The sequence below is a fragment of the Pecten maximus genome, chromosome 14, assembly GCF_902652985.1.
Source record: "Pecten maximus chromosome 14, xPecMax1.1, whole genome shotgun sequence".
Lineage (NCBI taxonomy): Eukaryota > Metazoa > Mollusca > Bivalvia > Pectinida > Pectinidae > Pecten > Pecten maximus.
The window spans coordinates 11329342-11352979 of NC_047028.1; the positions used below are offsets into that span (position 1 = coordinate 11329342).

General features: G+C 35.7%; 1 protein-coding gene across 1 annotated transcript; it reads right to left on the bottom strand.

Moving 5' to 3' along the window:
* Positions 1 to 1172: 1172 nt before the first annotated feature.
* On the bottom strand, positions 1173 to 23325 carry LOC117342794 (sodium-dependent multivitamin transporter-like). The gene is made up of 17 exons (XM_033905055.1): positions 23260 to 23325; positions 18711 to 19078; positions 18456 to 18524; positions 17752 to 17803; positions 15995 to 16062; positions 15702 to 15782; positions 14401 to 14474; positions 14019 to 14156; positions 13233 to 13368; positions 12380 to 12468; positions 9994 to 10106; positions 8452 to 8522; positions 7850 to 7936; positions 4440 to 4669; positions 3961 to 4061; positions 3237 to 3355; positions 1173 to 1976 (listed from the first exon to the last, which is right to left on the bottom strand). Exons 2-17 carry the CDS (start codon positions 19041 to 19043, stop codon positions 1917 to 1919), a joined length of 1821 nt encoding a protein of 606 aa, XP_033760946.1. The 5' UTR covers positions 19044 to 19078; positions 23260 to 23325; the 3' UTR covers positions 1173 to 1916.
* Between the last annotated feature and the right edge of the window lie 313 nt (positions 23326 to 23638).

Sequence of the window (23638 nt, forward strand, 5' to 3'; positions counted from 1 at the left end):
ATGTATTCTATTTATCCTGCAACACTCATCAATAATAAGCATTTTTAAGTGAAACGGTATCAACAATGTTCGAAATATGTTCACCTATTAAACTATTGTCACTTGGAAGTAAATCAGTCAAACTGACACTCATGCAATGATGCTGTTTTCGTCACTACCGAATACAGCAAAAGTATATGTGGTAGATGTACTCCGCCAATGCGGATGGCAGTTGATTGATAAATGTATATATAGAGGATATCTAACAGTGTCTTCAGTAATACCAAATATATTTCACGAGTGGGGCTAATATTTTGATATTTTTCACGAGTGCGCAGCACGAGTGAAAAATATCAAAATATTAGCCCCACTCGTGAAATTGATATTTATTAGCGCAGCACGAGTGAAAAATATCAAAATATTAGCCACACGAGTGAAATATATTTGGTATAACTGAAGACACTGTTAGATATTCTGTTTATTACATTTTTTATCAACGAAAAACCTACCCCGTATGCTTACTAGGCCTAATGTAAACAAAAAAGTAGTTACCCCACTCTAGGTGCTGACATATATGTCGGGCTTTCTGATAGGTCAATTATTTTGGTATTTTCTAATCATTAATTTGATTGGTCAAATCAGCAAAAGTGATATTTTCCACTAGTGAAAAATATGATATTTTTCACTAGTGAAAAATATCACTTTTATAGAATGAATAATTTTTGATATTTCACTGGTAAAAATGTAATAAATATATATATATATATAAATAAGCAGAATGATAATATTAGGTACAGAAAAATATATCCTTTGAATACCTCAATACTTTAACAACAAAACATCCATTATGTAACAGATTATAATACATAGATGTCCCGTATTGGTTTACGTATACTATCTAAACTATTGTATGTCATTATCATGGACATGAGTGATCAAAACATTTTACAAACTTCATGCCGTCATCCAATACGGAGACCAAACTTCAGACCTGAATTATATCTAACAGTCTTTAGAACCGAGGATGACAGACCTGTATCTAGTTTGATTTATATAATGTATACATTATCTTGTTACTGAAGACAGACCTGTATCCAGTATGATTTATATAATGTATACATTATCTTGTTACTGAAGACAGACCTGTATCCAGTATGATTTATATAATGTATACATTATCTTGTTACTGAAGACAAACCTATATCCAGTATGATTTATATCATGTATACATTATCTTGTTACTGAAGACAGACCTGTATCCAATATTATTTATATAATGTATACATTATCTTGTTACTGAAGACAGACCTATATCCAGTATGGTTTATATAATGTATACATTATCTTGTTACTGAAGACAGACATGTATCCAGTATGATTTATATTATGTATACATTATCTTGTTATTGAAGACAGACCTATATCCAGTATGATTTATATCATATATACATTATCTTGTTACTGAAGACAGACCTGTATGCTGAAATATCACCAGCGAATAAAAAACAAATATCAAGAATAGAAAGTATATGGATGACAAATGGCAGTGTAGTGTTTAATATATTAAATTTTAAAGAAAAAAAGAAGTATAACGGGTGAATATTTTTTTTAATGATTTTCCTACCTTAAATGCATTGCCATGTTAAGAAGGAATAAAGCAGTCTTCGGGGCCAGGGCCTTGTAATATGTATAATCATTTATGATTATAGAAACTTTTTACAGTAAAATTGGCCTTATACTACACGCCATATTGATTATAAATTGATTTGATTATGACAATGTCCCAGAAGACAAACACAATGATTAACCATTTAATTTTACATGGTATTGTGACTGTCAACATGAAGTTGGTCATTGTAAAGACCAAACAGATTCCAATAAGTATATATAATCAGATAGAACAAAAAGGCAGATATTGCTGAAGATCAATGTTTTGATTACACAGACTGTTCATTTGAAATCATATCATTAAATGGTTTTTCCTCTTCGTGCATATCCTGCAAAAGAAACAAAAATATGGAGTTATATTCGCGTGGAGCTACATGTATATTCACGTTGAGTTATATTTTTTTTAGTTATATTTGTGTGGAGTTATATTCGTGTGGAGTTATATTTATGTGGAGCTATATTCGTGTGGAGTTATATTCGTGTGGAGTTATATTTATGTGGAGCTATATTCGTGTGGAGTTATATTTATGTGGAGTTATATTTATGTGGAGTTATATTCGCGTGGAGTTATATTTATGTGGAGTTACATACGTGTGGAGTTGTATTTATGTGGAGTTAGATTTATGTGGAGTTATATTTATGTGGAGTTGTATTTATCAGGAGCTATATTCGTGTGGAGTTATATTTATGTGGAGTTGTATTTATCAGGAGCTATATTCGTGTGGAGTTATATTTATGTGGAGTTATATTCGTGTTGAGCTATATTTATGTGGAGTTAGATTTATGTGGAGTTAGATTTATGTGGAGTTAGATTTATGCGGAGTTAGAGCTCTATTCATATTGACATGCTTGTGCGTAAAAAGTTTGATATTGAAGCAAGGTACTCCGTTACAATGTGGTCTGTTAAGAGAGATGGGACATACAATTAACATTGTCGGCACAACGGATTTCCGTATAAGTGGATTGGTTTCAGTTTTGCATTGTTTCATGTCAAATCAACAGCTATGGTAATTTAAGGACCCCTGTTTGCGGGATGCGCGCATGTGGTGTGTTAGGAGAGATAGAACATTATACAATTAGATGTATCGGCACAACGGATTTCCGTATAAGTGGATCGGTTCCGGCTTTATATTGTTTAACGTCCTATCAATAACTATGATCATTTAAGGACCCCTGCGTTCGAGTGGTGATAATGTGTATGTTTGGTTTTTGTTTTTGTTTTTATTATCTCTATTTCTTTTTTAAAGCGCAGAACTGATGCCGACTTTATAGTACTCAGTGAAACACACTGTCGAAAGACAACTTTCAAGACAACCCCACCTGGTCTCATTATATTGATAACGAGCAAATTAGTCGTCCCGGCTTCACTATGGACACATGGGTTTAGTCTACACAATGCAATACTAAAATGTTGATGCACAACACCATGAATAAAACATCACATATTCATAAATATAGATATAACTCATATATTCACTATTTACATTACTTTTATATTAGATATTGCGATGAAAAATATATTGTAAAGTTAAAGGATCTTTTTTGAAGTTTAAGAATATGAGCTATTCATAATTAAACGGATGTATTACGTAATCTTCCTTAGGAAAGTCCGGGGTGTATCGGCAACGTTTCCGAGCCCACTCCGGAAGGCAGCAACATAGTACATCACAAACAGGAACCAAAAGGTCGGGATCAACGGTAGGCTGGACTGTAACAATATACAGGACTGGTAACACGGATAGCGTTCAAATATCCTCTCAGTGTGTTTATCATAATAAAATCATCGGTAGTGGAATATTACTGTATCAATACATAAAGACAAAATGCAATTGTCTGTCATAAATCAATCATTTGATATGTGATGTAACAAGCATTGGATGTAGCTCAATCTTTTATACAATATCATCTGATAGCATAATAATGACATCGTTGTTTATTAAGTTGTTTTCGTTGGCTAGTAGATATGCGCAGTAATTTCTAATACGAAAAAGTGAAATATAATATTATGACGATTTTTAGCCTGTTAAAAGTATATTGATTTATTTATGGTTTTGCGTTATAAATCAGTAAAATTTAAAACCGTGATGTATCCTAAAATTCGATTTTATTTCCCTGCTGTCATGGCTCCATAATTTAGAACCACTTACTCATTATCATCTTCGCTATTTTGATTTGATCATCATCAACCGCAAGCATTTACTTAGTGAAGAATTATATTACTAACACTAAAGTAATCTGTGGAAAACCCATCTGTAACAAACCATGTCCAATCAATCCAATGACACGCTTGTTTACCTACGATGAAACATTTACCTTTGAAACGACTGACGACTGCACCGATTATGACGACAATGAGGACACCCATAGCGCCCAACCACATGTAGGAAAGGGAATACAGTGCATCTAGGCCACTTCTGTAGATAGAATAAACGTTGTATAATAAAACTACATTACAAAATTATTTGTTTTATGCCAAAACCAACAACACCAATTAGATTCTTCGAAACTGATGCCGGTAATGTAAATATGATGTCAAACTATAATTTATACTTTAAAAACAAGACCATTTTGTTACCTGACTCAAAGCACAGTTAAAATAAATTCATAAATGACAAATTGAATACGATAATAAATTAACGAATACATTATTATTATTTACAGAACAGAAGGAAAGAAGTAGTCAAGCATATAATATTGTGTACTATATATAATTCAAAGCTATAATATTGTTAATTCTAGTATTGTAATTTTAATGTATACATGTATTAGGGTACATTTCCCATTAAACTTACGGTGTCGTCAGAATTTCCGCAGACGGCGTGGTGACATTCATTTGGTACATTGAACTGGTAAAACTGTCATGGATCGTGCTATTCAGAGCGAAGGAGGCATTCGGGGATATGCAGTTGAACGTCGGGGCGGGCTCTAATTTAGGATGAACTCGTACACCCGGAGACACGAATTTTCCTACTGAGATCCATCCAACGAATAAAACACTGCTCAGTCCTCCTACGATAGCTCCCTGAACGGTGATAGAAAAGATCATAATTGATGTGATTTAGTTAAACCCATAGCTGCATAGTATTCTTTCAAATGATATGTTGTGAGGATTCCAATGAAATTTAAACTGTAAACGTACATAACTTTATGTGGCGCACTCACATTTGAGGATTTCCTAATTTAAACAGAAAAGCGGATTGATGAGTTGGCGCGCAAAAATATTTTTATATAAAAACAGTACCTAGAAAGTGCAATTAGCACAAGGATAATTTAGCGTTATACGTCTGAAGCGAATAAGCGCTAAGATAACATAACAGTTAAAATATGCCCATATGCAGTATATGAAACGGTATACAAACCAAAAAAAGAACATCGGCATAATAACGAAACTCGAACTCAAAAAGATTAAACAACGGCAAAAATATAGATAGAGACTCCATGGTGGTGTTGGAAGGCTTGTACAAAAAACAATAGTAAATAGAAACGTCAATAACTAATCTATAAATATATACATTGAACGCCGAATCATGTATATACAATGTAAGAATTGTACTTGCTGCCTCCATGGCATGATTCGTAACAAGCTACTAAATTTGGGATACTTTCTCTCCTTTGCTACTTTCTCCCTCCTAATTTAATTCTAATTTGACGACGCCTCACTTTTGGGCGCGAGTTGAGCATTCGCTCCTTTGAATAAGACTTTGTCATATTTCTGGTACATATACTTATGTCTAATTTTAGCTACATTGCGTTCGGCATGTTTGGGAGTGGAACGACTTATCATCCCGATGTCCATAAATGTGACCGAGTGTGTCCTACTGGACATCTTCGACAGTGAGGTAGCACTATCGATCAACTCGGTATTAGTTCTGCACTATCACAAGGAGACAGACGAGAATATAACACAGCTTTCAAAAAGAGTTATTTCGGAAGCCTTATCCGTTTCCGTAGCCGAAACATATCGGACATGAGAGATTGCATTAATAAAATGTCTACCAAGTCGAAAGTAGTTCCTCGACGTTATAATTTCTCTTTTCTTACAGTGTGTATACATCATTAAAAATCACATGATGCGATATGCTCATTTGAATGCACACTGTGATGCATCGGGTATTATATAACCTGCACATTTAACAAGCTCATTGCAGCTTAAACATGTTTATAAAATTCTGTATAATATGTGCGAGCATCTAACCGGCAACTATTCTGATGTCTTTCTGTTAATGAATAGGATACTAAAAAAAAAAAAAAAAAAAAAAGTATGTCTACTACTATAGTCATGACCTAAACGTGCAGGTAGGTGCATACCAAAGTCAGTACCTATACGCATGTTAAAGTGGTATGGAAGACCAGAAAGGTCAAAGGCAAAACGTCAACACGGTTTTATAAGAGGCATTCATGTATTGGTTGGATAAAATATCCACACATTTGGGTGCCAATAATTCGCATAGACAAGCAATATTGGATATGCGTCCTCGACGATGACGGCATTTATAAGGCGAATTAAAACTCTATAGTACCGAATCACTGTATAAATAGGATACACTCCTGAAATGATGTAATTATCTCCCGAGAAAAAAATATTTCCAATCGAACGTCAGTCCTACGTTATGAGTACTACTTGTCAGAGTTATTCCCCTGTGTGAAAATCGGCATGAAAAGCAAAGTAAAGTTTAAAAAAAACAAAAAGAAGAAAATGGTGGCGCAAAGATAACTCATGTCAATTTTTATGAAAATCGGTTCATTCCATTGGTACATTAACGTACTGGCAGCAGTGGATTTATTGAGGACAATGTGAGCTGTTTATTTTCTTTACATACGTATATACTTTGAACTGTGTTAGTTTCATGGGGCAAACGTCTATATAAACATTAAAATTGGGACTTTTATGACTAGACTATGCTTTGATAATGCATTGGATATATATACGTATACTATTACATTTTTGAAAATGGCGCGATGACTGACGGAGTTTTAATGGTTGGTAGTCGAAGTTGTTTTTTCTCCGCTAGACTGCGCGATCACATTTAATTTCATTAATGAGCGCTGCCTTACGAAGACAAATGGTACTAAAGGAAGACAAGTTTGTCCAATAAATGGTTATGTCCTCCCTCCACCAGACTGTCCCTACCGATTTCCAGACCATCCAGGTTTCATAGCCTCCTTTATTGGTAGTTCTATGCAGAACCATTACAATTTTTAGCGACGCCTTAGTCCTATGCTCCTATCAATATATAAAGTTTTACACTCCTGTCTATATCGTACATTAATCAAAATCAATAAATAAACATTACAATTGTATAAAAGCTCGTGTAATATGAAATGTACAGATAGATCCAAGCATTGCGGACTAAACAGTGATCTTTTGGTAAACGTCATTGCGGAAGAGCTCGGCATTTTCTGTGTTACTTTGACGTCAAATCGCGATGCGCTCCACGAGACATGCTCTCGACACGATGTAAGGTTTCACTCTTTACACATCTATTTGTCGTTACGTTAATTCTGAAAACCATTTGGTTTTCAAATTTACGAAGTCTTCGCAAACATTAACAAGCAACTTAACAAGTTATATGTTAACAGCAAGACAGTTGCTGACTGGGGTATTTTTCTTTCATGTTTTATTTTCTATCTTGGTTACATCTCTAAAAATAATGTCCTACAGTGGTCTAAATATCGTTCTTATACAGTTAAATAATGCATTTCCCCATGCCCGATACGTTTTTGATACCACCCTACGGATAAGGCTTCCCCAAGAACTCACACGCTCATTACACGCATGTATCTCACACACTTTGAAGGACATCTTTAAATGACCATAAAGGACGTCAGAATATACAAAGGCAAACCAAATAACTTATTGACACAGACGTTTCACTATTATAGTATTCGTCAGGGATGTTAGGAACAAAATTTTGAAATCCAAAAACGAAAGTCAGAGTAATCAAATGTGTCCTAAACGTATGTTAAACCTGATATTATCCTGTTATATACTACCAGTAGTATGGGTACATAGGAGAGGGTAATGATGATATAGTAGTAGTTTCTTTACTTCTCGTTAATTAACGTCAACTATAAAGGAGACATTTCCGGAGTGACTTTAAAACATGCATGCGATATACAACAATACTATTAACAAAGTGGAATCAGTAATGGTTACTATATGAATGTATGTTGGGTGTCCTGGTGACTGTTGATATCATACCAGTGAATTTGCCCATGGTATAATAAACCCAAGAACAAATACGCCTGTCAAAGCTCCCGTCAGACTTGCGGAGGTAATGTTGAAAATCTGCAAAGACAAATGCATATTTCATTTGTTTTATTGATTGATTCTTTGATTTGTTTATTTTGTGATTTTAGAACGAAACTTTTTATTTTCTCTCTCGTAATTTTGATATTTGATATCTGCCGTATTCATTCAGGGAAAACATCGGCGGCTGATTTGTGAATAGCTATTTAATTTTTCACAACAATGAAAAGAAATACAAATTGTTTATGTCTATATTGTCGGTAGACATTGAATTTTTTAAATCATGTTTACTACAAACATTATGTTACATCATATCATGAAACCTCACATCCTCATATCACCTATATCAGCACGTTTATACGTGTTTCGGGAAAGGTTTCTTTCTAAGGGAATTTTAATTAAGATTTAAAACTTAAGAATATATATACGTGTTCAATGTAAAAATTAAATCTTATGCATGAAAAAAATAAATATGGCTTAAATCACTCTATAAGTTATTCTTATTATCATATAAACAATCTTTACACCATTACATACTCGTTTTGGTCACTTACTTGTGTCACCGGTCCATCTAGGCCAGAGACAACAAAAGCCACCAGGCAGCCAATGACGCCAAATACAAACACTGAACAAACAGGAGAATACTCAAGTGTAAGCAGAATAGCAGTTAAACGGATTACTGAGGAAAATAGTGCAACTTCTCAACATTGGAATACATTTTAACAAATATAACCAGGTGCGATCTACCTAGATATAACCAGTTCTGACCTGCAAAATAAAGCCAGGTATGATCTAGCTAAATATATCCAGGTATGATCTAGGCAAATATAACCAGGTATGATCTAGTTAAATATAACCAGGTGTGATCTAGTTAAATATGACCAGGTGTGATCTAGCTTAATATAACTAGGTATGATCTAGCCAAATAAAGCCAGGTATGATCTAGCCAAATATAACCAGGTGTGATCTAGCTTAATATAATAAGGTATGATCTAGCCAAATATAACCAGGTGTGATCTAGCTTAATATAATAAGGTATGATCTAGCCAAATATAACTAGGTATGATCTAGCCAAATAAAGCCAGGTATGATCTAGCCAAATATAACCAGGTATGATCTAGCCAAATATAACCAGGTATGATCTAGCCAAATATAATCAGGTATGACATAGCCAAATGAAGACAGGTATGATATAGCCGAATATAACAGGCATGACCTTGCCAAATATAATCAAATGTGACTTAGCCAAATATAACCAGGTATGATCTAGCCAAATATAACCAGGTGTGATCTAGTCTCACGATACTTTGCCCGTGTAATACATTGGCGGTGTCAATTAAACATGTGTTGTATATATTCAGGTCTGGTGTTTCAATATCGAATCAGGTGCGATATATATAAGAGTCAGGGGATTCAAAGATTTTATGAACAAAAACGTTTACTGTAGCAAACAGACCTGAAGCTAGCCCTCAAATAATTATAGAGTTGTTCATCAAGGTATCTTTGAATTCATGTTCAAGAGGCATATTCGACCTAAGTAGTTTTTTAATGTGAAATTGAACGACATTACACAGGCTTACACAATAAACAAACACAGCATAAATTCTGTTCCAATTAAATTGGTGTTACATGAAAAAAAAATGAACCAAACATTGTAATAAATGATAATCAAAAAAAAATCCAACAGAGATTACAAATCATTCAATGGATTTTGTAGTATTTTTTCATTTTAGTGAAGCTCGATCATACCACACGTCCAAGAGTTTGGTTCCGTTTATGAAATGTTATAGATCTTTTGTGTTTACACACTACAGAAATCGTCTAGATCGGCTTTGCAACCAATCATACATGTACTACTATGGTTAAACAATATGCCAGTCCATCTGTTAAAATCTATAAGCAGTCATATATATCTGCCGATAGAAACCATAGTTTGCAATAGAACTTGCGCTTGGAACCAAATATACATGCTTGTTCATCATTCTATGGTAGCCTAGCATAGCATAGCTAAGTAACTTCCATCCTACTTTAAATGATTTATATATACTAGTACATTTTCAGGCCTTATTATAACGTAGATATACGACAATACTTACTTGACAGTTGAGTAATGATGATCCCTCGCCTTTCGGACATAGGTTTGGTGTGAGGTTTTATAATATCTTCCCAAAATACTGCTGACATGCTACTCAACAAAGACGACATGGTACTGAAAATAAATTAACAAAATAAATAGTATTTTTCGTTTTCATCTACGCCTAATGTCTCGATGTTGCTTTTGCATGTGCTTTTTATTATGAAAAAAAGACTATGGCATGTTGAACGATGGGTAAACGATCAACGAAAACGCTGACCTATAACATTAATGTTGACTGTATTAGTGACAATTTTATAGTGAAGATTTTCAAAATTGAGACTTTCTGACTCTCATCACATAATACAACACAGTTTCGAAGTATATCCCATCATCGTAGCTCCGTATATATTTTCAAATATCTCCTTATATCCTCGCTATAGATTTCTGTATATTCGCGTTTTATATCTCCGTATATCATCAATATAGATCTCCATATAATCTCGTTATAAATTTCATTTCCCTGTATCGTCATGATAGATATCCGTATATCTTCGTTATAGATCTCCGTATATCTTCGTTATAGATCTCCGTATATCTTCGTTATAGATCACCGTATCTCTTCGTTATATATCTCCGTATATTTTCGTTATAGATCACCGTATCTCTTCGTTATAGATCTCCGTATCTCTTCGTTATAGATCTCCGTATATCTTCATTATAGATCTCCGTATATCTTCGTTATAGATATCCGTATATCTTCGTTATAGATCTCCGTATATCTTCGTTATAGATCTCCGTATATCTTCGTTATAGATCTCCGTATATTCTCGCTATAGATCTCCGTATATCTTCGTTGTAGATCTCCGTATATCTTCGTTATAGATCTCCGTATATCTTTGTTATAGATCTCCGTATATTCTCGCTATAGATCTCCGTATATCTTCGTTATAGATCTCCGTATATTCTCGCTATAGATCTCCGTATATCTTCGTTATAGATCACCGTATATTCTCGCTATAGATCTCTGTATATCTTCGTTATAGATCTCCGTATATCTTCGTTATAGATCTCCGTATATCTTCGTTATATATCTCCGTATATCTTCGTTATAGATCTCCGTATATCTTCGTTATATATCTCCGTATATCTTCGTTATAGATCTCCGTATATCTTCGTTATAGATCTCCGTATATCTTCGTTATAGATCTCCGTATATCTTCGTTATAGATCTCCGTATATCTTCGTTATAGATCTCCGTATATCTTCGTTATAGATCTCCGTATATCTTCGTTATAGATCTCCGTACATCTTCGTTATAGATCACCGTATATTCTCGCTATAGATCTGCGAATATTCTCGAGAATTAAGGGTGCCAACGACAGTCGAATCTGAGAGAAATATAGGAACATCTAAGAAGAATGCTAAGGACATTCTTTTCTGAGTCTTCCGACTGCGGACAGTGATACCAGACCGTAATTGAGGGCGGACAGTGATACCAGACCGTAATTGAGGGCGGACAGTGATACCAGACCGTAATTGAGGGCGGACAGTGATACCAGACCGTAATTGAGGGCGGACAGTGATACCAGACCGTAATTGAGGGCGGACAGTGATACCAGACCGTAACCGATGGCGGACAATTATATCAGAGTGTTACCGAGGGCGGACAGTGATATCAGACCGTAACTGAGGGCGGACAGTGATACCAGACCGTAACTGAGGGCGGACAGTGATACCAGACCGTAACTGAGGGCGGACAATGATGTCAGATCGTAACTGAGGGCGGACAGTGATACCAGACCGTAACTGAGGGCGGACAATGATGTCAGATCGTAACTGAGGGCGGACAATGATGTCAGATCGTAACTGAGGGCGGACAGTGATACCAGACTGTAACTGAGGGCGGACAATTATATCAGAGTGTTACCGAGGGCGGACAGTGATACCAGACCGTAACTGAGGGCGGACAATGATACCAGACCGTAACTGAGGGCGGACAGTGATACCAGACCGTAACTGAGGGCGGACAGTGATACCAGACCGTAACTGAGGGTGGACAATGATGTCAGATCGTAACTGAGGGCGGACAATTATATCAGAGTGTTACCGAGGGCAGACAGTGATATCAGACCGTAACTGAGGGCGGACAGTGATACCAGACCGTAACTGAGGGCGGACAGTGATACCAGACTGTAACTGAGGGCGGACAATTATATCAGAGTGTTACCGAGGGCAGACAGTGATACCAGACTGTAACTGAGGGCGGACAGTGATACCAGACCGTAACTGAGGGCGGACAATTATATCAGAGTGTTACCGAGGGCGGACAGTGATATCAGATCGTTTCCACGCGCAGACAGTGCTTTTAGGTTTCCGAGTGTGGTCCAAAGGCGAAGCCATCTTACCTAAGAGAAGCACTAAATAGAGATGCTAAGAATAGTCCTGGCATACAAGGTGTGTCATGGAATATGTCTACAACCATAGCTGGGATCAACTACAAAATAAATGAACGTGATAATGATTAATTGAATATATACAAGTAGTAAATGAAAACACACTCACACGAATGTCTGATTGTTCATACAACGTACCATGTATCATTGGAATTACTAGGTACTTTCCTGCTTTAAGATGTTCTGGTGCAAACTGTTGTTGGTACAACATATGGAGAGATAGAAGTCGAGTAAATCCAATAATAACAAATAAATTCATTATGCATGTAGTCCCATATCAATTACGGAAGCCGCAAATGCTTATGCACAATAAATATTCCATATTTTATGTATCTATTCAGTAATTACAATCACATCACATAGTTTTCACTGCCCTGCTAGTAGGGCGTATTGTAAGAGGCGACTTATTTTGTGCGCTTTCGTCTTCTTAATTTCTTCCTTGACATTGCGTCACGTGTGGCCTTTAGTTGAGTGTTTTGCACCCTTGACGAGACATACCAGGGTCTATAAAAATGGAATTTTTACTTCTGTTTCGCAGTCAGAATTTTATGAGCAGTACGATTGGTTCCCAGTTGCCGGTATAATGTATCCGTGTTGGTGATGGGGTGGGGTTGGGTTTGGGATGGGGTGTGGTGTGGAGTGGGTGTGTGTGTGGGGGGGGGGGGGGGGGGGGGGGGTAGTGTGTGTGTGGGGGGGGGGGGGGGAGGGGCGCACGTATACACAACACGCTTGCACACATGGGAGGCTGTCCTTAACTGACCTTAGCTATTGATAGAACATTAAGAAATACTAAACAAAACTTTACCTGGTTTTGATTATCCAATCGCTTCGACTCCAGTGGATCACAGCCCTTTTTGTGGAAGTAACCAAACATAACAGCTCCTTCTAACACTCCCAACCAGGAGATAAACAGGAAGGAGAAGGCAGTAACAAGGTACATACTGAAATTATAGATATGTATAAACCAGTTAATAATAACAAGTAATACATTATAATGCTTTTGTTTCGTTTTTAGTTTGGATTATACTGGTACCTATTTTGATAAATATAAATACTATATATTTATTTTTATCCTGCTACTGACATCCATTGTCGGAATACACCCACCACATATATATTTGCTGTACTTGGCAGTGACGGATACCATGCACCAGTATTTCAGAATTTTAGCAAGTGTGTCAATTCACTAAAAATGCATATGTTTGATAATTTTGATATTTTTCGCCAAACATACAGCTTATCGTTTAAGTATCTTTGAATAAAGTCTGTATTTTGGCGAGGGCAAAGAAAGACAAAAGTGACAAGCCTTGGCGAGCCACTTTAGTCTTTCTGTCCCAAATATACAAAAAATACAGCTTTTATCTTAAGATACTGTCTATGTATTCTGATATAGACATGGCGCATCAGTTTCAACATGCAAGAAGGTTTATATTTAATGTCAACCAAGGAAACAGAGTATACAATCAAAACGAAAATCGTTTAAAACGACCTAAAATGATCAGGTCTCTGCATCACTTAAGACAATGACACAAAGCCAAAACACATAAAGGCAAACCCTGTAAGTATTACATTTAGTTACATTTGTACTTACTTGGTTGTTGATTTCAAAGTCGGCGTGGCCTTGATTCTCAGAAAGGATGTTTGCATAAAAACTGTGGCCAAGCCCCTCAACGAGCTTCCAAATACTAGACTCCAGAACGACTGTCTCAGGGTCGGGTCGGGATCGAATCTTCAATATGGAAATCATACATGATATGATCATGTATCATGTCAGCTCTACCTACACATTGACATAGAGTGAGAGTATCACCAAACCTTAACAGTATCACAGACTAACCGTTTAACTTCATTTAAAGATCTGCATATAATTTGTTTTAATGCTGGTATACATTTAATCAAATCTCTTTTGCCATACATGTATTTGGATTTCATCCCTTAGAATGCTTTAATGTAGGTATAAAATATCTGCTTACTCAAATAAATTGACTCTTCCAGATTCGTACACAGCGTTCCATGTTTCCCCCACGCCACCTGCCGCAATTGTACCCTACGGTTAATGACACCTGTTGTACATGGTAATCACACAATGACAACGACCATATTATCACTTTTAGTATCACTGGGTTACATCAGCTTTTGTATTTACACTGTCACAATGGCCTATATAAATATTTTTAAATCCAGTTAAGTAATCACCCGTCCACATCAGGATTTATATATAACATAAAATACTGGTTTATGTAGCATTCTTCACATTTATTTGGACATGCAGCTCGCTCCTCACCAGAGTAACAGAAATCCAAACATTAAAAACCAAATGCCAACTTCTATAAATGCCTATTCATAGATGATCAATGCCTTTGTCTTAAGTTGTATAGACTATTGTGTCTCAAACAGTACTGCGAATAGTTAATATTATGTTTATGTGGCGCCTATAGGAAGCATAGTACATTTGTACCTTTTAAGTACGGCATGTAGTATACATGACGTTTATGTGGCGCCTATACCAAAACATTTAAGCATTGACCTGCTATCAGTTGGCAGTTATGGGCTGACAATGCCAATTGAACAAAGCTGGCATCATCGGCCCATAATTGCGCACGAAAGGCAGTTCAATGCTTTTATTTACCACTTGCGATTTAAAAATAAACACTGTCATTAACGGAATTCTAATTCCCCCGCCATTCCCCGCTGTTAGCCTGTTAACAGTTCTACCATGTTGTTCCGCCTAAAATAAAATAGTGCGTAAGATAATAGAAAACGAGATAATTATTATAAATGTAGTACTAATATTTAATACATATAAACATTAGGATGATGCATATTACACTTTTTAAATTCAATTTTCTCCGGCAGAAGATTTATTTTCCATTCTTTTATTTTGCCGGGCCCGTGGCTGTGTTACCGTTATATTCAAACGCCAGTTGGCAGTTATGCGCTGGTAACGCCCACCTACAGTTCGTAAGGTTATATAGTGGCAATGCCATAGAGTGGTAAATATGTTTAATAAGTACGGCGAATATTTCACATGACGTCTATATGGCGCCTATAAAAAAGCATAGTACCTTAAAAAAAATATGGCCAATATTTCACGTGACGTTTATGTGGCGCCTATACCAACACATACTAGCTGAATACAAAATGTAAGTATATAGAATATTTCACATGACGTTTATGTGGCGCCTATACCAACACATACTAGCTGAATACAAAATGTAAGTATATAGAATATTTCACATGACGTTTATATGGGGCCTATACCAAAACATACTACCTTAATAAGTACGGCCAATATCCCAGTCAACATGATGATGGCCTGTATAACATCTGACCAGATGACAGCCTTGAATCCGCCCTGGAAGTCAAGGAGGTGATAGATATAAAAAATCTTTTAACCTCATGATAATAACGATATATTTCAATGTATTAATATGATCGCATACATCGCAAGAATTACTGTCCGTGCATATTTAAAGTAAGGAAAACAAAAACGACATGTCGTGTCTACCTTAAATATTCGGGCGATCACATTGTGACCAATACTGTTAAAAGGACTAATTGACTTACTATCAAAGTGTACACCAATACGGCAATCTCGAGACCAACAATAGACGTCCATGTCGGGATACCTGCCACTGGGAACACCATGGTAGATTATACAGTGTAATTTTAAATAGAAATATATCAAGATCTCTGTTCAAAACAAATTAAACTAAACAAAATCAAATTAATTACAGCTGGAATGGAAACCAGCCAATTAGAAAGTTAAATAAATCCCGAATAACGTGTGCGACAAACAGTGTCTTCCCGCTCAAATAGAAACTCGTCCTGCTCAAATAGAACCTCATACCGCTCAAATAGAACCTCATACCGCTCAAATAGAACCTCATACCGCTCAAATAGAAACTCATCCCGCTCAAATAGAAACTCATCTCGCTCAAATAGAAACTCATCCTGCTCAAATAGAACCTCATCTCGCTCAAAAGAAACTCATCTCGCTCAAAGCGAACCTCATACCGCTCAAATAGAACATCATCTCGCTCAAATAGAAACTCATCTCGCTCAAATAGAAACTCATCTCGCTCAAATAGAAACTCATCCTGCTCAAATAGAACCTCATACCGCTCAAATAGCAATCCATTCCGCTCAAATAGAAACTCATACCACTCAAATAGAAATTCATCCCGCTCAAAAAGAAACTTATCCCCCTCAAATAGAAACTCATCCCACTCCAATAGAATGTCACACCGCTCAAATAGAAACTTATACCGCTCAAATAGAAATCCATTCCGCTCAAATAAAAACTCATTCCGTTCAAATAGAAACTCATTCCGTTCAAAAAGAAACTCATTCCGTTCAAATGGAAACTTATCCCGCTCCAATAGATAGTCACCCATCTCAAATAGAAACTCATCCCGCTCAAACAGAATTAACCCAGCTCAAATAGAACTCAAATCTATCGAGTTTATTGCTTACATATTTCTACAGTTCAATGGAACATAAAAAAAACAGGTAACACAGCCCTAGCAAAGTGCCATCAATGAAACTACAGATTTTCATACGAGCTGGTGATTTCCCACGGTTATACAACTTAATTAACAATTACGGTTTTTAAACATCGCTTCTGGTATTTGTATTGTTTTGTAACTTCTATTGTTTCGTAACCCTCCTTGCCATTTGTCAATACAATTTCGCTTCAGCACGAAAATGTGGATGAAATAAATCGTAAAAAACATATTAGGGTAGACAATGATAACAGTGTTCCCAGAAACATTTGTCACACTTTATCAACTGAGGGGAATGTGTACCTGGGTCCTATGGTAACTTGAATACGTCAATTACGCTGGGCGAACACTGTTGTTTACAATAGATATCTCGTATGCTGTGTATATTTATAAACAGGAAGTAATAAAGAAAAAAACATATGAGTGGTGCATTATGCAAAATAGTGCATTTCTTCGCGAAATCACAACTAGCCCACCAAAGTTGGGTTTTAATATTTATCTCTGCAAAAGCCTCCGGTTATATAAGCCGAGACGTTGTAGCTGTTCTTTCAACAGACCTTTTTTGAAATACCATACAAGCACACTACCTGTACCAGGTGAAAAACTTGTCATAGATTATGAAGACAATAACTTAGCTCTATCATAATTACAATGTTATAACATTAAAGTTATTGATTGGTACATGTACTGAGGGGTATTTGGTCGTTTTATTCTTGAGATGTTTTGGCTGCCTTTTCTGTCAATCTCTACACAATTTACAGGATTTGGATGGTACACTATATTATAAAATTAACAACTAATAATCTATTAATAACATACCAGCTTCAAGGGTTACTGCGGGCATGAAAAGGACCGTTCCAAAGTAATTTATCTGGATTAGAAGAAAGGCAATGCTGATATTTCATAATATTCTGTTAAGTAGATATTTCGTTTTCATAAAAATAATATTAAATATATATGTGATACAAAAATACGTTATAAGAATGTAAAGTTCATTCATATACCACACCGACTCTCTTTCACAATAATATCATTGGACAAACGTTCGTGTGTTACTTGGTATAATTCACCATTAAACAGGTATAGTCCTCTAGATGAATGTCTCTAAGGTCAACGCGGAATAATGGCAATTATACCCCCCATGAACATCAGTTCCGTTCATTAATCTTTGACGATGATACAGTAATACTGATTATAACTTATTATACTTTTCTTATTATCAACAATCAAGATCTATTGAATATTTATGCGACTGACTGAAGACTATGGTTGTGATGATCACATATTTAATACTCTGGAATTCATGAAGTTTAAAATCCATGAATTAAACACACAAATAAATAAATAAACAAGTACCAGACTTATTTTGAATAAGCTTATCTTAATTAAAAAAACAATTGATCTTATTTAAGAATGATGATTTTAGTATTGTTGCCATACTTTATCTATAACAAATTACATACATATTTAAACTAAAACGGAAATAAGACTTTGATAAATCAGTACACCATGAAAACACTTACCCCATAAAATATGCTTAACACTGTGGCAAATAGTCTGATGCCATGGGACTTGAATCGGAGCTCCAAATACTGAAATGAGACATCTCCCTGTCAGTTACTTTCAATACTGAACGTGAGTGAAGTTATACAACGATAGTTTTGGCAGTGATTAGATGATATGCACTATAAGGTAATAATGCCAGATATAGTGGTAAAATATATACTATCACCACAAATTATACAATTAGAATATCGTCAATATATATGCATATTTACCTCATACACACTGGTAATATTTAACTTCCTGAGGGCAGGCACGAATACTTGGCGACTGGTCATGTCAGCTATGAAGAACCCAATATATGCCACTGCCCATTGCATACCGTATATGTACACTTCCGCCGGAACTCCTAGCATCATGATGCCCGACTCATACGAAACCATCAACGATATTGCAACAGGTAAAAAAGATATTTTAGAATCTCCCATGATGAACTCAGTAGTGGTTTTCATCCTCCCTGTACGGAGGGACTGGAACAGACCGATACCCAGAGATGCGATCACTGTCACCACCATCACAACGTAATCTTCCCATTTTAGGAGAGACATATCGGAAATGATACAGAACTTCTCTCTCAGAATATCTGAAAGAAAGGAAAATAGGAAATAATATTATGAGACAAAAAATGTAAATAAATGAATACAATAAAAATGGCAAATAAACTCTTGTCAGGATACATTAAAAACACATCTCCACCAAATTGCTGTAAATAAAGAAGAAAAGTGATTTTAGTTTGTTAAGTCGATAATAGTTTTCTGCCTGTATAACTTCGCCTAATGCCATACAAAGTAGGTGATCTGTCACTTAGAAGTTAAACTACCAAATCGATTAAACCAATGAAACCACTGCGCTGAACTTCAATTCGGTTCGTTTTCAGTGGTTCCTTTGGTTGGAAGGTCCAGGCTATTTCAAGATTCACAGTAAACGTAAAATTTGCCGAGGACATTTGCTAAATACATCAGTAACATGCTACAGTTTAAAAGCTGGTGTTTCTATCAATCATCATGTGATCTATAATTTCATTAATTGAACAAACAGAATATACCGATATGCCAGCGAAATCGTAATTCTTACTCAAAAATCGAAAACACGAGGCCAAGATATGAACAAATTAGGATTTCATATGCTGACAAACTAAGTTGAAAACTAATATGAGATGATTCTTTCACAATTTGATGATATATTTTAAGATTTAAATGTTAAAAGGGGACATGAGTATATGAGACGTAAACTGATATTTATTTGTCTTATGCAATCGCACCGGCCTCCACTGAATACGTGACCAGTTTATATAATGTATATAATATATATGTGTCCGATGGCCCAGCAGGTAGGTTTTCTTCCAATTGTCAGCCAAAACCGAAAACATCAGCTGTGTATGAAATGTTTGACGCCAAAACAACAGACATATACACATCATGTAATGACAAAACACAAATGTAACTTTGGGGATGCATTATACGTATATATATCTACACTGCATCCTCAAAGATACAGTTTTGTATTTGTCATTACATGATGTGTATTTGTTGTCATATAATGACTAATACACATCATATAATGACAAATACACATCATATAATGACAAATACACACCATATAATGACAAATACACATCATATAATGACAAATGCACATCATATAATGACAAATGTACATCATATAATGACAAATGCACATCATATAATGACAAATACACATCATATAATGACAAATGCACATCATATAATGACAAATACACATCATATAATGACAAATACACATCATATAAAGAATAAGAATTTCATTAAACGACAAATGCATATAATAAATACATATAAGATAGGTTTTGCAATCCATACATACCCACCAGAATAGAAAGATGGCGTGGGTGTCGCTTACGCGGCTAGCGTCTGTGACCTGTTGTATAAAGGTCTATATCCGCTGAAGAGTATAATGGCGTCCCGGGTATCGTTTTACACTGCCAGTGTCTGTGACCTCTCCTACCCTGGTCTTAACCAACTGCACTACAGTCCTGTTCCAATCACAAACAACTGCTGTTCGTATTATACCCGTGTCCCGCCAGGGTGTCTATATTCTGCGAAACACTATTTATAATTTGAACCGGCAATTTTTTGAACGAGTGAGGAGGATTTTAAAGGCAACAAAAACGCATTTGGTCATGACATTGTCACGTATCGTTTATGTAACGATCCAGGACTAGGGGGACGGGCTTTAAGCGAAAGTTAAAGCAATGCTATATGATAGTGTATTTATTAAATCATCCTTAAAATTCAAAACAAAATATTATGTTACGAATCTTTTTTTCATAAAGAATGCGGGAAAATATTTGTGAATGTACAAATTTTTTATTCAAACAATCGTATTGTGAAACGCACCAATCCAGCTTACCTTTTTTTCTCTTTCGCCTGACCTGTCTTTAAACTGCCGTGCCATGCAGTTATAGATAAAGTGAATATTTAGTGTAGAGTTAAATGTATTATGCAGGTAGTGACACAGACAAAGCCGAATGTTAATTAATATGAAAGTCATGTTTAACTGAAAACTTAGATGATATAGTAAATCAATCCCTTTCAGGCCCCAATGGAACCCAACAGGAGACCTGAATATGGGAGAAGTAATCCATTTACTTCTATGATAATATTGAAAATGGTGAAAATCAGTGCTGTTGGCGGAGCGGAGCGATATATAAGACGGAGAAGCAGCGAAAAACGACAACACATGTTTGTGCAACCCACTGGAGCAAGTATTATCGGTTTATACAAAGTAAAATTATGTAACCACTTGGAATGCATAAAAAAAACCTGCCATGTTGTAGAGTTAGAGGGCATTGAATGACAAATTTATTATTGTTGATGTAATTGAGATCTACATCTAAACAGGGTACAATGGGCCTACCATTGGCCTATATTGTAAATGCCATTATCAGACAAACTTAATCAGGTATTTCTAGGACGCATGGCGGTCAGTTTTAATTCCACATCTGACGTCTGAGGCATTGTAACCTCCACTTAAATTTGCTCTCTTCCGTATGTCATAAATAGTACTGATTTTTATTTAATCAGGCTGTACATTTGTGTTTTATGTTAAACAAGTAAATTTCGTTTTGGAGCATAAGCTCTTTGAACCGAAAAAATATGAATACGAACGTGGTATTAGTGTTACGTTTGACTCTCGTTTACAGACTTAACGTTCTATTAACTAAGTGAGGATGTTATCATATCGGAGACCGAGATCCTAACGTTCTATTAACTAAGTGAGAATGTTATCATATTGTAGACCGAGACTCCCGCGTTCTATTAACTAAGTGAGAATGTTATCATATTGTAGACCAAGATCCCTACGTTCTATTAAATAAGTGAAAATGTTATGATATCGGAGACCGAGATCCTAACGTTCCATTAACTAAGTGAGAATGTTATCATATCGTAAACCGAGACACTTACGTTCTATTTACTAAGTGGAGATGTTATCATATTATAGACCGAGACCCTAACGTTCTATTAACTAAGCGAGGTTGTCAACGGCGGTCGCAGACCCTTTATCACTGCTACATTAATGTTACTATAGACTTCTATTAAAATCTGACTCAAACTATTGACGGTACTGGAAAGTCCGAAACGATTCCTTTGAACCATGCGGCTATATTTACTCTTGTGACCACACTGTCATTGACAACAGGTCAAGGTTATTTGTGTTATTTATATGAATAGTATTTGAAACATTGCATTCTACTGAACAATTCAGATGTAAACATTTACCTGAATCCCTTTTAGGACAGTACAAAGAGCACGTGAGCGAACGGTCCCTTCTTTTATGTAGAAAATTAAATATGAAACTTCTCCAAACAGCCGTCACAGTAAAGGTTATCGGCCTTAGAACATTTGGGAATGTTGATAAGTGGTATGACGTAGTGGATTTTTTTTTTTTTGCAGCTACATATTCCCTTACAGTTGATGTTATATGTATGTATTCCCTTAGAAAACAAATTATATGTTTTATTTGAGTGTCTGTTGTACAATCCTTCGTAGATTAAGTAAACATACAGACGGTAAATGTCCATTGAAAATTACAGGGGTTTAATGGTAAGACAAAAACGACTATATCCCTGTACTCGTTACACATGAAATAAATACATTTTTTGTTAAATACTATCTATCAAATTGTAGAGGGCTGACGAGGATGCTGAAGATCGCTGGCCTGTCCTCCGATAAATCAGTTTTCAACAAACAGATATGCATACACACAGTACAATAGAAGTCTGCTAATCGTTACCTATCCCTGTACATTACAACAAAACATCACAAAAAAAACTTTTATGTTGACCCAGTTTGATGTATACAAAGCGCCTTGATCCTCTTATTGTGTGAAAGTTGTCATACGTGACTGCTCGCAACAAAGTTTTAGAGAAGTTCTGATATAATGCGATATTATTTAGATTTGTTAAATCTACTATCTTAATTTTGGCTTTACGTTAATGATCATATAAAAAAAATACACCATACTGTTTGTGATTGTTTCACTGAAGTTTCTATAAGTTATGGATTTTTTAAATTGTAATTTCAACAATGTCTGTAAAATGATTATCTGTTTTAATGGTCTCTGGAGCATAGGCCAACAAATACATAATTATGTCATAAGTGTCCAAAAAACTCATTCATTAACTGTCACATAGCTATACGATCTACCAGAGTCGATGTGGCGCTTTACATATTAATAATAATATATTTATATATATAACACATTATATATAGAGAGACTTACCGTGAACTCGTGTGGGAAGGAACCTTGGGTCAGCAAGTCGGTACAGGTAGACAACGACTGGCCAGGTTAATCATGACGGACACTATGACGGGTGGAGGGGTCAATGCACCTAAACTACAGCGATATTACTACGCGCACTGTGCCCTTTTGTGACTCGAATACCCTTCTCAGGTTACACAACACCTAATTTAACCTTCGTAACAGAATACTTAAGTATCTATTAACACTTTTCAGTATCGTACAGACGTTGTGTACAGTCTCATACCGGTATGAGGTGAAGGAAGGCTATATTATCTGCTGGGAACTGTCTAAGAATGCTCTTTTTAAAATTCAAATAAAAAAGATAAAAAGGTTGAACATGTTTTAAAACACTTGATTA

What these genes read in the sequence shown, in the direction of transcription:
- LOC117342794 (XM_033905055.1), bottom strand. Translation starts at nt 19,043, where the DNA reads ATGTCTCTCCTAAAATGGGAAGATTACGTTGTGATGGTGGTGACAGTG. An exon ending in CATCATTACTCAACTGTCAA is followed by an intron (nt 8,523 to 9,993) that starts GTAAGTATTGTC and finishes CTGTTTGTTCAG; the next exon opens with TGTTTGTATTTGGCGTCATT. An exon ending in GCGGAAATTCTGACGACACC is followed by an intron (nt 4,062 to 4,439) that starts GTAAGTTTAATG and finishes TTCTATCTACAG; the next exon opens with AAGTGGCCTAGATGCACTGT.